This window comes from Phaenicophaeus curvirostris, chromosome 9 (genome assembly GCF_032191515.1).
Source record: "Phaenicophaeus curvirostris isolate KB17595 chromosome 9, BPBGC_Pcur_1.0, whole genome shotgun sequence".
Lineage (NCBI taxonomy): Eukaryota > Metazoa > Chordata > Aves > Cuculiformes > Cuculidae > Phaenicophaeus > Phaenicophaeus curvirostris.
The window spans coordinates 272,491-285,917 of NC_091400.1; the positions used below are offsets into that span (position 1 = coordinate 272,491).

A 13,427-nucleotide genomic window follows, 5' to 3' on the forward strand; every position below is an offset into this window, starting at 1 on the left:
TATTATTTTATATCATTCCATTTTGATCATCTTTCACAATGTTAGATTTTCAGAGGTCCATTTTGTTGCTTCTTCAACCAGAAAGGAATATTCTGACAGGTCACTATGTTCGTAATCATATTTAGAGATAGCGTTTGGGCTCAAGATGACCTTAGGCAGATGAAACTGGGGAGATAGAAGAAGTGCATAAAAATCTGCTGGCCACTTCTAGCAACATTTACAACATAATGCCCTGAAATTTCACAAGACTGATCATCCTTGCACAATTGTAGAGACATACAACTGGAAAATCAGAAAACGATTGGAACTTACAAGTCCAATAAGGCTGTATCCAGAAACATGCCTATGAGCACTTCCCTCTGAAATTCAGCAGGAATCAACTGGAAGGAGATAGCCTTGGCCCCGTCTGTTTCCATTGTTTGGGTTTTCTTCCCAGGCAACAGCAAAGTGCCAAGAAGCTCACATATGGATTCCATTCCAGAATAACACCCGCCTGCTCTGTAAAACTACTGAAGCTAGGGACCATGGGACATTTTCAATGTAATTTCTTTATTATTAATTTGGCAAGCGTTCCGCTTTCTCATAAACACGCCCATTCTGCCACCTTAACACTCCCTCTCCCTCTTCTCTCCAACGTCCGAAGCACTAAGGCAAAATAAATAGAGCCACATGCTGCCCTCCGCTACGCACATGCTACCGCACGAGTCCGAGGAGGCTGCACAAAGACACCGGAGGACAGAACATAGCCAGCAGTGCCTACAGAGCAACCTCATTTACAGCTACATGAAAATATCACCTATCCAAATCTGCCTGATGGAAAGAACATTTTCAGACTGGTACTAATTTTTTTCTCATTTGCCACTTCAACGAGCTGATCATTTTAAAGAGACTTCATATACAGCTACTCAAACAGTTTCAAGCTTCATAGTCTAGACTGTATAACACTTCCACCTCTTTGCAATCACTAGTGATCGAGTAAAAACAAAGTGAAGAAACAAGATTAGCAGTGAGTAGCCCAGAGTTTACAAATTCAAACAAACTAAAATATACCCTAAATACATCTTTAACCCTAGAAATCAAAACAACCAATTGGTAATCCTTTTGCTTTGTCGTTATTAAAGTTCATACTGCTGTTTTCACCAGGATCTCAGCCTATATTAAAAGCTGAAATCACTTGACTCGTGTTACTGCCGTAAGATGCTTTGAAAGCAAAGTGAAGCACGAAACTCTAAAGCAATGTATTCAACAGTCGATGATCAGTCAGCAGGAGCATTAGGACTAGGAATCACAAAGCCACATCCCCTCTGCTAGCCAGTAAACAACAGAGCGAGGAAACAAAACTAAAACAACAACAGAAACCCCATCTTCATGATGTGAAGCCTCAAATTACTCTGATGCAAAACAGCAAAAGCATCCCAAAGCCTATACTTTTAACAAAAAGGCCATCACAGCCTTACTGCCCTGCTAAGCCAAAACCACAGAATAAAAGTAAATGCAAATACCTGTTTCCTGGATCTTGGTAACTCTCAGTAACAAGAGTGGATGGAACACCAACTTTTTCCATTATTTGCTTTAACTAGATGTGGTTGCTATTTAAACCCTAAAGAGCTATGTGAGATAATCCAGAGGGTGCCTAGAAGTGCTCACTCCGAGTTAAAAAATAGACACTAGGACAATTTGGTGGCTCAGAGTCAACCTAGTTCTTGCCTAATTACAATCAGGTTAAATGACAGTACTCCTCCAGAACAAATGACCTAGTGATTATCCTCTACCCGGAAAAGTCAACAAGCAGCGCATGAGGGAGGTGGCCTCACAACCACACACTACAGAAAAGCCACCTAACAGCTACACATCCATTTTATTTCCGAATTAAAATGTATGTTGCCAGCAGCATAGTAATGCAGTATCCTCTTACCAGTGACCTCTGCTAGAGAATGAATAACATCTAGCTTGTATATTAATTCATCTGTAGCCTTCACCTCCAACAGGCGCCAACAATGTTGTATAACGAGGTTTGTGGCTGGTATTAACACTAGATAACCGAAAGTCTCAGTTAAAGTCATCAGAAATACCCTGAAGATAAAACCCCACCACTCCTCCTCCCCTACAGATTCTTCTGATTCTTGGTGTTGCTTTTCCAGCCCTTGATCTCTGCAGCATAGCATATGTGTCCACATTCGCACATTTTGCTTACTTCATCAATAACCTCAATACTCTAAGCAGCTATAGAAACCGATTCAAACACCAAGCAAATATTTTGGGAGGAAAATAGCTATAAATATTTGATTTTGAACTTTTTTGCCCATGGCATTCAGGTATGATTATGATATAGTCATCATACTCTGAGTCAGTATGCATTGCACCAGTTAAACCAGTCTCAACTGGGATTTCTGCCAACAATGTTATATACTGAACATCCATCCACCAAGTATGAAACAACAAGTACAACACCTGAAAAAACACATTCCTAGTATGAGAGACCACAGTAAGATATGGCTATTAGAGTGGCACCTTCAGAGCTGATGTTTATAAAGCTTTTTAGAAGATTCATGCCCATGAAAACATTATTTTTTATTTTTTAAGGTAAATTAATTTTGCTTGGATTGGAAACTTTTCCTCTTACTTGAGGCTGCTTCAATATTTACAATTCAACTATATCAAACCCGGTGTGGCTCATGAGAACCAGAAAGTTAAATCAACTGTTGTAGGTATCTCCACTGATATCTAAGTAAGCATGAAGTAAACAAACAGTGAAAGAAGTTTTTAAAATTTCACACTTCAGAAAAACAAGCATTAATAGCAGCACTTAGAAAATCTCAATGAATAACTCTGAGCCCAATCGGGCTTCTGACACTGCTATCAAAAGCCCTAATTATACTCATGTGTAAATGTGACCCCACTAGCAAGCTCGTCCAGCCTTCCACACTGGGTCCATAAATTCACTGGGACCAGCTTTAAGGTACAAAACCATAAAAGTTTTAAATTCAATGCTCTTTTTTATTGTTTCTGTTTCCAAGTCACTTTAGATTCACGTTTTCAAGCTTTTTTTTCTTTAGCCGCTAGAGCAAGAAGAAAAAGAGACAATGAAGAAGAAGGACTGAAAAAGAAAACAAAGAGAAAGAAAAAAGAAGGAAGAGAAAGGAAAGGATCTTGATAATGAATGGCTTTATATATGTCTTTTCATAAAACTGACAGTGCTTTTGCAATATCCAGGAGTCAGAGCACACTCAAACAAATTTACATCCCAGAAGTGAGGGCTGGACATGCACACAACTTCCACATCCAAACAACTACTAAAATACTAAAAAAGATAATATAAAACAACGAGGGGAAACAACTTCAGTCCTACTCTATCACATTAAGTCTGTACTTCTTCTAAGTCACATCACATCTGTTAAGACTAAGATCACAAAAAATACCAGAAATAGAAACGTGACAACACTGTCTCTGGAATGAGGTTGTTTCAGATTCTTACAATACTGGACTATCAAAATAACTCCCATGAAACTGGTACACCAAAGCCATTAGTGGCACAGATTTATCCTGCAGTCTCGGCATCAGGTTCTTTCATCCCCTCTGCCATTCCCTCCCTCTCTCTTTTAAAAAGAGGATAGTAATTTCAAACCAAAAATGTGCCTCCCTTTAATGTATTTCCAATGTTGTGCTTTCAAGAAAATCTGAAGAGCTAGCAAAATTTCTGCTCAATATGCCTTGAAAAAGACATGTCTAGATTCTAAAAAGGGGTATTCGAACTGTTCCATAGACTAATTTTGGACCATCAGATCCCAGCTTCTAGCAGAAACACTCCTTCATATAAGTGCATTCTCATCTGCCACAAGGAAATTCTTTCTGAAGGTAAAGATTTCTTACATGAGTAAGGGTAAACTTGATGGGGACTTGAATGTGTGAGCTCTTAAGGACAAGTGTTGCTTCCTTTGGATCTTGTACAACACTTAGCAGACTGTCAACACCTAACCATAATGAATGTTGAGGAAATATTTAGGAGAAAAAATAAATAGACCTTACTCTGACTTCAGTTCCAGCAGCCTAAATCAGGAGTAACACAACTGAAGTCACAGGTAAAATTATGATACAAACGTAAACCTGATCACCACACTGCATGACTTCACAAATTAAACAAACTAAACTTTGAAGCTACACCTCCCACAAACAGAACGCTGACAATTACTAGATAGTGTTGTTTTTAACTCCATAATGGTTCAGACATCTGATAAGGATGCAGACTGCATCCATCTTTTATGCTTTATCGCTGGAACCTTGGGAGCCATGGGCTAAATTTTTGACTCAACCAAACCTCTGATGTGATCTTGTGAAAACAATCTAGGGTCTGTACTTTGATTCCCAAACTATAAAACGAGAGTGATAACATTTCTTTTATTCTGTACTCTATCTTGTTTATTCAGACTGTAATTGTTTCACAACAAAGATGGTTTTAGGCACACGTACCACAGAAAGGGAGGCTGAGATCTTGCCTAGTGCTTCTACAAGCTCCTGTCGTGCACACAATTAACCATCCTACATATAACTCTCAAATACTTAATTTCTGCTCCTACTGGATTTCCTCCTTATTCGTACTTGTGCATTCCAGTGTCTAAGGCTATGCTCTCCAAGCATGCACTGCAATAATTACTATAACTTTTCTGCCTCTGAGTATTTCTTGACCTGAAAGCTTCTGTCCCAAAATCTAACTTGGATTAATCTTTTGACTGCATTAAGACAGTGTACCCTCACTCGCTGCAGTACTTGTATTAACTCTACTGTTTGTAAATACCTGCAGGCCAATATTCTGCTATTTTCTAAGTTCTCTTCTACTGACATTTCTGCAAGGAAGGTGAGAATGAGCTCCCTGTTTCACGAACAAGCAAAAACCAAGAAATGTGGGGTTTATGTTCAGTTTATTTCCTTCTGTCTCAGCACTTTAATCGTGGGGTTACATGAAGAGCTTACCGGTGATAGGCTTCTCGGCGGTACTTTTTCAGAGCGTGCCCATCCATGTTTGCAGGGAGATCTGCTGCATTCTGGAGTCGGTCGCTCCATGAGGTTGTCATCTTCAAATGCTTATTTATTTCTGAAAGAGGCAGAAAAGAAAAGCTTGCTTAAGTTCAAGGTTTGTTTTACCAGAAAGTAGTCTGCTTCCTGGTACGAAGAGATGAAATGCCACACAGGAAGTCTTGCAAAGTACCCAGTGGCACGATCTCAGTTTGCAGGTCAAGCAAGACGCTTTCCTCTGAGATGTCTAATGAGATAGGAAGTCAAAACAGAGAGCTGGAAAGGCTTTTCCACGTAGCTGGAACTGCAAAGGCATCCCTATCCATTGTGGTGAAAATGCATTTAGAAACAGAAACTTTGTTTTCGTTGCCGAAAGGGTATTCTTTGAACCTAGAGTTACTAATATGCATTAGCTCTAACTGATGGAAAACCTACCCTTTATACAGGAGATAAATGAGGCAGGTCAAATGCTGCAAACCCCAGCGTACTCTTCTTTAACACCCAGTGAGACTGACCTTGCCACTTCTACCACAGGGTAAAAACAAAGAGACTTATCTCTGGCCATTTGATCTCTAAGCAAAGACAAAGCTTGAAACTGATGCTAAATTAGCAGAAACAATTGGAAGGGAAGTAGAAAGACTATCCTGTGTCCTCTGCAGGTCAGCCACATTCACACAGAGCACAAACGCACTGCAAACCTATAGCACTAGCAGTGCAAATATTCATCAGCAGGTATTCACAAACATCTGCAGCCCTTCACGAGTCCTGGTTGTCAAAATCAAACCACTGGATGGTCCTTCTTGTCAGGAAGGGGCATGGTTTAGTGTTTGATAGGAATGGTTGGACTCGATGATCCGGTGGGTCTCTTCCAACCTGGTTATTCTACGATTCTATGATTCTATGAAGGCCTTGGAGTGAAGAAACAGGGGCACCTTTCCCAGCTGTGTTACTAGCACAGTGGAGCTAACAGTCCTCACCCCTCAAAACTAACTGACCAAAGCCAAACAAAAACTGGGTGGTTCTCCACTGGTCAGCAGGATGAACTCAGCTCAACCTGCCACAACGCTAACATTGGAGCCGGTGTGAAGAACAAGGTGGGAGCCACATCCCACAGTTATACCAAACTAGGTACAACATGAAACCACATTTTGGTGTAACCCACACAACTGCTGGACCGCAGGGGGCTGGCTTGTTTGCTCTTCCATAAAAGAAAAAAAAAACACCCACAGCTACACGGGTAATGATACAGTGATCATTTCTACACACCTTCAAAATATGACTGCCCTCATTGTGCGGAAGGGATATGAGATAATTTCTGCAAAGTACAGAGTACAGCGAGCATCCAAAGCAGCGTTTAGTGTCACGGCACTTTTAGCAGTCATGCTTGCTTTCTAGAGGAAATCTGTATAATTTTTTAGTTTAAATTTGATTAAAGAGCAACAGTTGCAATCATCACAGCATTTCTTCACCTTATTTACCTAAAAGTTGCAGGTCAAAAAAATCAAACAGACAGCAAACAGCTTGTCTGTAAAACATATGTTCCTCCCTCCCCCAGCATTCTCTGCTTGTCTCCCAGTTACTATAGCCAAGGTTTAGAAATGCATCTTCTGCCACATCCTAAAGGTCACCAAATTTAGGCCCTGGCAGGCAGCCCAAGGGACCGCATGCCAGAGCTGAGAGCTCTCCCCCCTGCATTCCCTGCAACACGCCCAGCAGAGGAGGTCACCGCAGTGACAGCCGATGGGCCATTCCAGCCAGTCACAACTTCCACAACAGGGCATGCAGGGAGAAGCAGCTTCTAAAATAGCACAGGCCCTGGCCACCACGGGCTTGTAAGTGATTACCAGCTATTTCAGCTGTGCCCAAAGGCAGAGAGAAGGCAGAGGAGGGCACAGAACTGAAGAGCCTGCAAGCATCAACCTGTTCCACTTCAAAGGAGGGGCAGTGCCTGCAGTAACCCACCTGGTGGGCAGCGTGCAGTGGCCCTCAGGAAAGGAGCAGTGCCAGACTCCAGGTCAGCAGCCAGGACAGGCAGCTCAGCGAGGCAACTGGTGTGACCCCAAGACTGCAAACTATAGAAAGGGCTTGTGTCTCCAGAGGATGGAAAAGCATCTACACTCTGTATATTGCACGATGCTCCAGATCATCAACCTTGGTCTTTCCTGGAGCTATTTTAAAGCTACTAACCTGGAGCTACAGATTCAGATCCAAAAGACATACATATAATGCCTTTAAAAGGTGTGTTAAATAGCTCTGAAAAAACTGTTGCATGGCTGGTCTTACGACTCTTAACACAGCTCTGGGTCTAGGTCTTCCAGATGAAGCAAGTCCAAATCCAAACTTCCTGCCATTTAGAAGGGCTAGACTATCCTGCTTACGCCGTCAGACACACAGCAAGATAAAAGGATTTACACCCAGAGCCAAAGCCAGAGACGTTCCGTTCTGCCAGCCTCTTCCTACTTCATCTGCTTCCCATCACTATGACACCTCACCGGAGATGCTGACACAGGTACTAGGACAGGACTGCTCCCAACAGCCATCCATGCCAGATACTTGATAGTTCACCAAGAGTATCCTACAAAATACCCTAAAAATCCAGACAGCAAAAGAATTTTAGCAGACTACTTTTAGTAACATCCTTGCTAAAACAAAGAACTGGTGAAGCAGTGTGAGCTGCTATGTGATGACACCATCAGGAGAAACCAGACAGCATTGTTTTGCTGGGATTCCAAAAGTTGAGACTTGAGGAAACCTCAAAAACCTGTGTTTCCATAATTATGCAAGAAAGGCCTGAATTATTTTAATGATACAGCAGTATTGTGCTGTAGCGGTGATGAATGGAGTTCACAGGCAGGACAAGGTTTATAGACAGAGACAATATCTTTTATTAGACCAACTGGTATGGGTGAAAAAAACTCGGGTGCACAAGTTTGCCTACAGTTTCAAACTCTATTGGTTGCTCTAATAAAAGATATTACCTCTACCCTGAGGTTCAGGGTTCTACCCTGATTTATTTTTTAAAATCTTTCTTCTAATGTTCAAATAGCATAAAATCAAAAAATCTTAATGCTTAAGTTTCGTATCACACGAAGTCGAAAGCACTTTTACAGCTTAGCAGGCTCCACTGGCACTGTGACAACAGTCACTGCTCTGAAATAGAACAGTAGCAACTGACAAAAGAGATTGTGATGGACGTTCCCCAGTCCAAAGTCTTACACAAAAAGTTTGACAGACTTCAATGAAATTGTTCTGATGCTTCTAAGGTATAAAAAATCATCCTACCTGTGAGAGCAAGAGACATGGAGCCTGAGCCCTGAATTCCTTCTTCCAAATACAGAGAGAAAAATAAGGAGGACTGAATCACTCCATACTCTCGTAAGCCACTGAAATAAACATCTAAGAGAGAGGGCAGGCAGCCAGGCAAGATTCTCAACTCCGAGCCACTGAAACACGATGCATCTTTCTTTAGTTACAAATCTATTTTTGAAATCAATAATCTGTAAATAGCTTCACATAAAAATAGAAATCTTTACATAGATAAAGTATGTCAGAACACCTCCCCATAATTTACTGCAAACATGCTCCTTGCTAGTGAAGTCTTAATTAAGAATCTGACAGCATTTATCATAAAGGGTTCATTTTGAAAAGGTATTTAAAATCACAGCTTCAAAGCTTTGACAAAGGCTGCTACCCAGCACATATGCTCTGGTCCAAAAGAACACACAATTATTTCAGTCCATTTGCTTCTTTTGTCAGATTTTGGCTGACTTCCAGTATTAACCATATTCTGTTTCTTTCAAGTACTCATACATATAAAACAACATGTCCAGAAGTATTCCGCTTCAAGTTTTACCATTATTTTTCTTATCTTTTTGGCCAACAAATAGTTAGAAATTTCTGCACCCGATAATAGTGTATGTGTTCAGGTTAACCCCACCACCTTTGTTTTTTTCTGAGCTTGTTTTAACACTTTGATGACACAACGCCAAATCACAGGCGCATCCTCTAAAACGTAGAGATGAACAAAATAGCAGTGACAACCCTGCTTTTTCCAGGATATTCTCTGAGAGCTTACATGGCAGAAAACACAAGCATCAGTAACCCATCCCAAGGTCATAGCGTACTCACAGTAATTTGCTATGCATTACATCTGCCTCTTCTCATACGTTCTGCTTCAAAAATCACAAATAACTTGTCAGTACGACCCACGCATGTGTGTACCCAGAACAGAGAGAAAAATCATCACAACTAATGGTAGCTACTTAAAAGCTCTGCAGCTAGTCAGAGGCTGTAGATGTAGAGTTGTCTGTACAAGTCTTGTAGCGTCCTTGGCAAGCCGAGAGCCATTCCTGGCTCGCCACTGCCACGTTGCTCCACTTCAGGTGGCTTTGCCGGGTCTCAACAGGGGAGGAACAAATCATGTTAAAATCCTGAGAAAGGGAAGAGGGAAGGGGAGCAGGGTTGGAGTTGGTTTGTTCAAAACTCAGATCAAATTTGTGGTCTGGGTCATGGTCCCTCTCAAACAGGGAAAAGAAAGGCAGTTTTTTCTGCAGTGGAGAGGACTGTCCATGTAAGGGTGGTTAAGATGAGCATATCGCTCACTTTCCAGGAGCATCCCTCTCTCCCAGCCATGGGCAGAAATAGCCTGCACCTACTTAGATACACCTAGGAGCTAGCATCAGAGGAGGTGCAACTCACTTGGGGTAGCATCATATCCTCCGATTCTCTGACATGCTGGGACGGAGTGCAAATGTGGCCAGGACCACGTCATCCTCCTCAAAACTGTCTCTCCTGCTGCCGCTGTGCAACCAGGGGCTGGGCAGGCTTCTAGCCTCACACAGCACGGTTCTGCCTGCGATCCCAAAGCACATCACAAACTCTCGTTCACCTAATACACTAAAGGGCAGCAAAAGGTGCTGTCCCCGTTTTGTCAGCTAAGGAGAGCAGAGCACAGAGCAGACTGTAACACAGAGCAAGTGGGAAACAAATGCATAAGCCTTAATTCCTCAGTCTCTGTCCTAATAACCGGTCTGAATTCCTACTGCTGTCAAGATGAATCACAGAGATACACTGCATCTTCCTTGCACAGTATACTTTAATGCGAATTCAAACTTCAATACTTGGCATCAACTGGCAGACACTGAAAGGTCAGCTAGAAAGTATATTAAACATAATTGCATGCTTAATATTGCCAACTTCATAAACATACGCATGCCTTAATATATGTGCCCTGCTTGAAACTGCACAGTATTAGCAAGCTCAAATCTCTACACAGTCCTGAACACTTCTGACTTCTGCTCCCTATTCAAACCTGCACTGGCCCTGGCTCTCTCTCAAGTTGCACCCACACTCTCAAACTATTTACTTGTTTGCTGGGCAACCATTTCAGTCTCCTCTTCGACACCACCACTCAGGAACTGTGCTTGACCTCCCCTGCCATGCCCACATTGAAGCTCTCTACAAAGGCAACGTATCAGCTCCCATATAAATACCCAGAGTTACTTCCCTTCCCCTAGCATCGACGGCTGCCTCCCTGGAGCAGTCCTTTCTGTGCAGGCTCCCACCTCAGCCAAGGAGTGACTCGACTCAGCTGGTGTCCAGGAGGGAAGAGCCCTTGAACACTCCATGAACTCCAGCTTTGTATGTCCCAAACTCTCTGAAGGGATGAGGCAGACAAAAGACAATTAAAAGACATCTTAGGGCTGCTAGAAGGCAAGGTGATACACTCTGCAGAACTAAATGAGAAAGAAAAGAACCCCAAACAAGTCTGCTAAAAGGCATTTCTGAAACTGAGAACAACTATTCATGTGAGCTGAATACTGAAGTCTCCGCTCATGCTCTACTTGGGAAGAACAATGCAGAGAGAATGGGCGAAGGACACCCTAGTCCACATTTCAATGTTCCCAATAACTGAGAACCACAGGTCCCAGATGTACAGAAGTCAGTATGACCACAGAATCCAGGAGCACCATTGAAACACACAGAACACAGGACTAATAACTCCTTTAGCTCCTACCAGTGTAATGTTAGGAAAAAAAACCAAAACAGTCTTGTGACAAACCAAGTTGCAAAATTTGGCAGAGACCCCACTTTTGCAGAGTTAAGGGCAATAAAAAGGAGATTTTTTAAGTACGGTAGGAACTAGAGAAATTTTAGCAAGAGAGCAGAGGCATTACTGAACAGAGATGAGGAATAATGTAGAGAGGGTAGGATTTAAGAAATATTTCTGGTTTACCTTAAAAAAAAAGATGATAGTATGTTAATCCATCCATGATAACAAACTACATCCCATTCAATTTGCAACCAAAGAGAATTGTACAGAACACACATCAGAGATACATGCTTAACCAGTCAGTCTCATAAACTCTCCACAGGAATTCTAAAATAATTAGCTGAACAGATTTTAGGCTACATCAGCTATACCTGATGGCAAACCTAGTAAATGTACTGTAAGTGACTACACTGGATTCAATTAATGAAGAATTAGAAAATAAAAATATAACCAGTCTTGGTCAAAGTATCAATTACCCTAGGAATCATGTCTACAAATTCTTGGACTAAGAACTACCCATTCACAACCTTACCCAAGCCCCAAAGCAGCAGGTTTCTGACTCACTCCAAGCCACAGGGATTGCACGGATGCTGTGACCTTATTGCAGCCTTACACACCAGCTCTAACTGTTCGTTTGCACAGTTCTTCTCCTCTCCCCTGCAGCTCCGGAATGGCAATTCAAACCACTCTGTGTTTTACTGCCAATGCTTCTGCTTGATAGCCAACAGCAAATTGTATCCAAAAGTTGTTTACAATTAGTGATGCTTTTGGAAAATTAACGTGTCCTTGACTTGAGATCTCTGGCAACAACAGAAAGCCCACAGTTTCCAAATACAAGCACTGAAGCTTGTAAATTACATCAGCCAGAAAACTGAAATGTTTTTTAATCTCCTCCTGCCTAAAAAGTTAAGTCCTTCACTTGAAGAACTTCCATTTCTGGGTGGCTGCGTCTCTGACAGCACAGCTTCAGGTTCATGATGGCAGGAAGGACAAAATACGCTCTTCCTATTAGAATATTAAATTACCTCCAAGAGACACTTCAAAACGTACACTCAGCTCAAGATAATTAATACTTGAGGTTGGCCCTAAGCAGGATAATTCTGTACGCCCATTAGAGGGTATCAGAGAGGCAGAGATCTGCTGTTAAGGACCTGTTAATGTTAACCACAGACACGTGTATTGAGCTCCCGGTAAATCCCACTTGCAGTATACAAAGACCCACTGGATTACAATCAGATTGGTAACACAGACCATACTAACCCTCCCAGCTCCGAGCTTCCAATCTGCGATGCTGGCTGTGTCCTCCTGTAGGAAGGGAGTATCTGTTTCTCTTGGGCACCATCGCAGCACTGACACCAATGAAGCTGCTTTTTTCAAGAGTGAGCTTTTAGTGAAACTGGTAAAGCATTCCCAGTCATGCATTTATTTGACTGTGGTCTGACGGAGAGACACTGGTAACTCATGGGTCATTTCTGGGTATAAGACGCTACTCATGTGGCTTGTTATAGGATTTGATCTAATTTCAGGCTGAATTTTGTCTCTGTCATAAAGCCAGATGCTAAAGTAATGGCTATGTATCAAATACGTTGTAAAATGTATTTAGCAAAACCCTGCCTATTTCATACAGATATTTCATCAGACTATTTATACTGACAAGCACATCCACAGAGTGGCTGCACAGTGCTAGAGCTCCAGTAATAATCCAGAACCCAAACATATTAGACACACTACAAACACTGACAGATTTGCAGTTTCATTGGGTGACCATCCATTTCTACTCAAGGAGCACTCATTATTTAAAATATTTTAAGCGACATTTATCAATTTTATAGAAGGTCAGAAAGGAACCTGAGAAACTATGAAATTTACAGTGCAACTCTGAAAACCGAACCTCAAATCTGATGCTCCCTGAGTACCATGAGACCAACCATTCTCCTCATTTATCTGTAAGTGAGTGTACTGCCATGAAATGGGAACTGCAAATTCTCCAGTAAGCTAATTAGCATATTTCCTAGCTTCCATACAGCTCATGCTTCTCAGTATTCCCTACAGAACTAACATTTTAGTTGTTTCCAACGTACTGGTTCTTACAGAAACAGTTTGTTAGAGGTAATGCTAGTCCTCCACTTCTCCAAGTCTATTGCGCCCTGTATTGTCTCACTGCTAGAAAAAAAGAGGAGGACCATACTTACAGAATGTGAGACTTGATCCAGAAGAGCAAGAGCTATGCCACAGAGAAGAAGCGGTGAACATGAGCTCTCAAAGAAATGGCACGGCTGTAGGTCAAATATGATCCTTAGATGTGCAAGGCTACCAAGCAGCACTCCATGTGCCTGTCTGCCACTGCTACAAACATTGCTGGAAC

At 41.9% G+C, this 13,427-nt stretch overlaps 1 protein-coding gene across 3 annotated transcripts in view; it reads right to left on the reverse strand.

The window, feature by feature from the left end:
• Positions 1-13,427, reverse strand: part of NT5C2 (5'-nucleotidase, cytosolic II) — a 60,576-nt gene that overhangs the window by 36,276 nt on the left and 10,873 nt on the right. For all 3 annotated transcript variants that reach the window (XM_069863827.1, XM_069863828.1, XM_069863829.1), the window contains exon 2: positions 4,969-5,089. In XM_069863827.1, coding sequence (XP_069719928.1) covers positions 4,969-5,069 — 101 coding nt within the window. In that variant the 5' untranslated portion in view covers positions 5,070-5,089. The remainder of the gene's footprint in view (positions 1-4,968; positions 5,090-13,427) is intronic.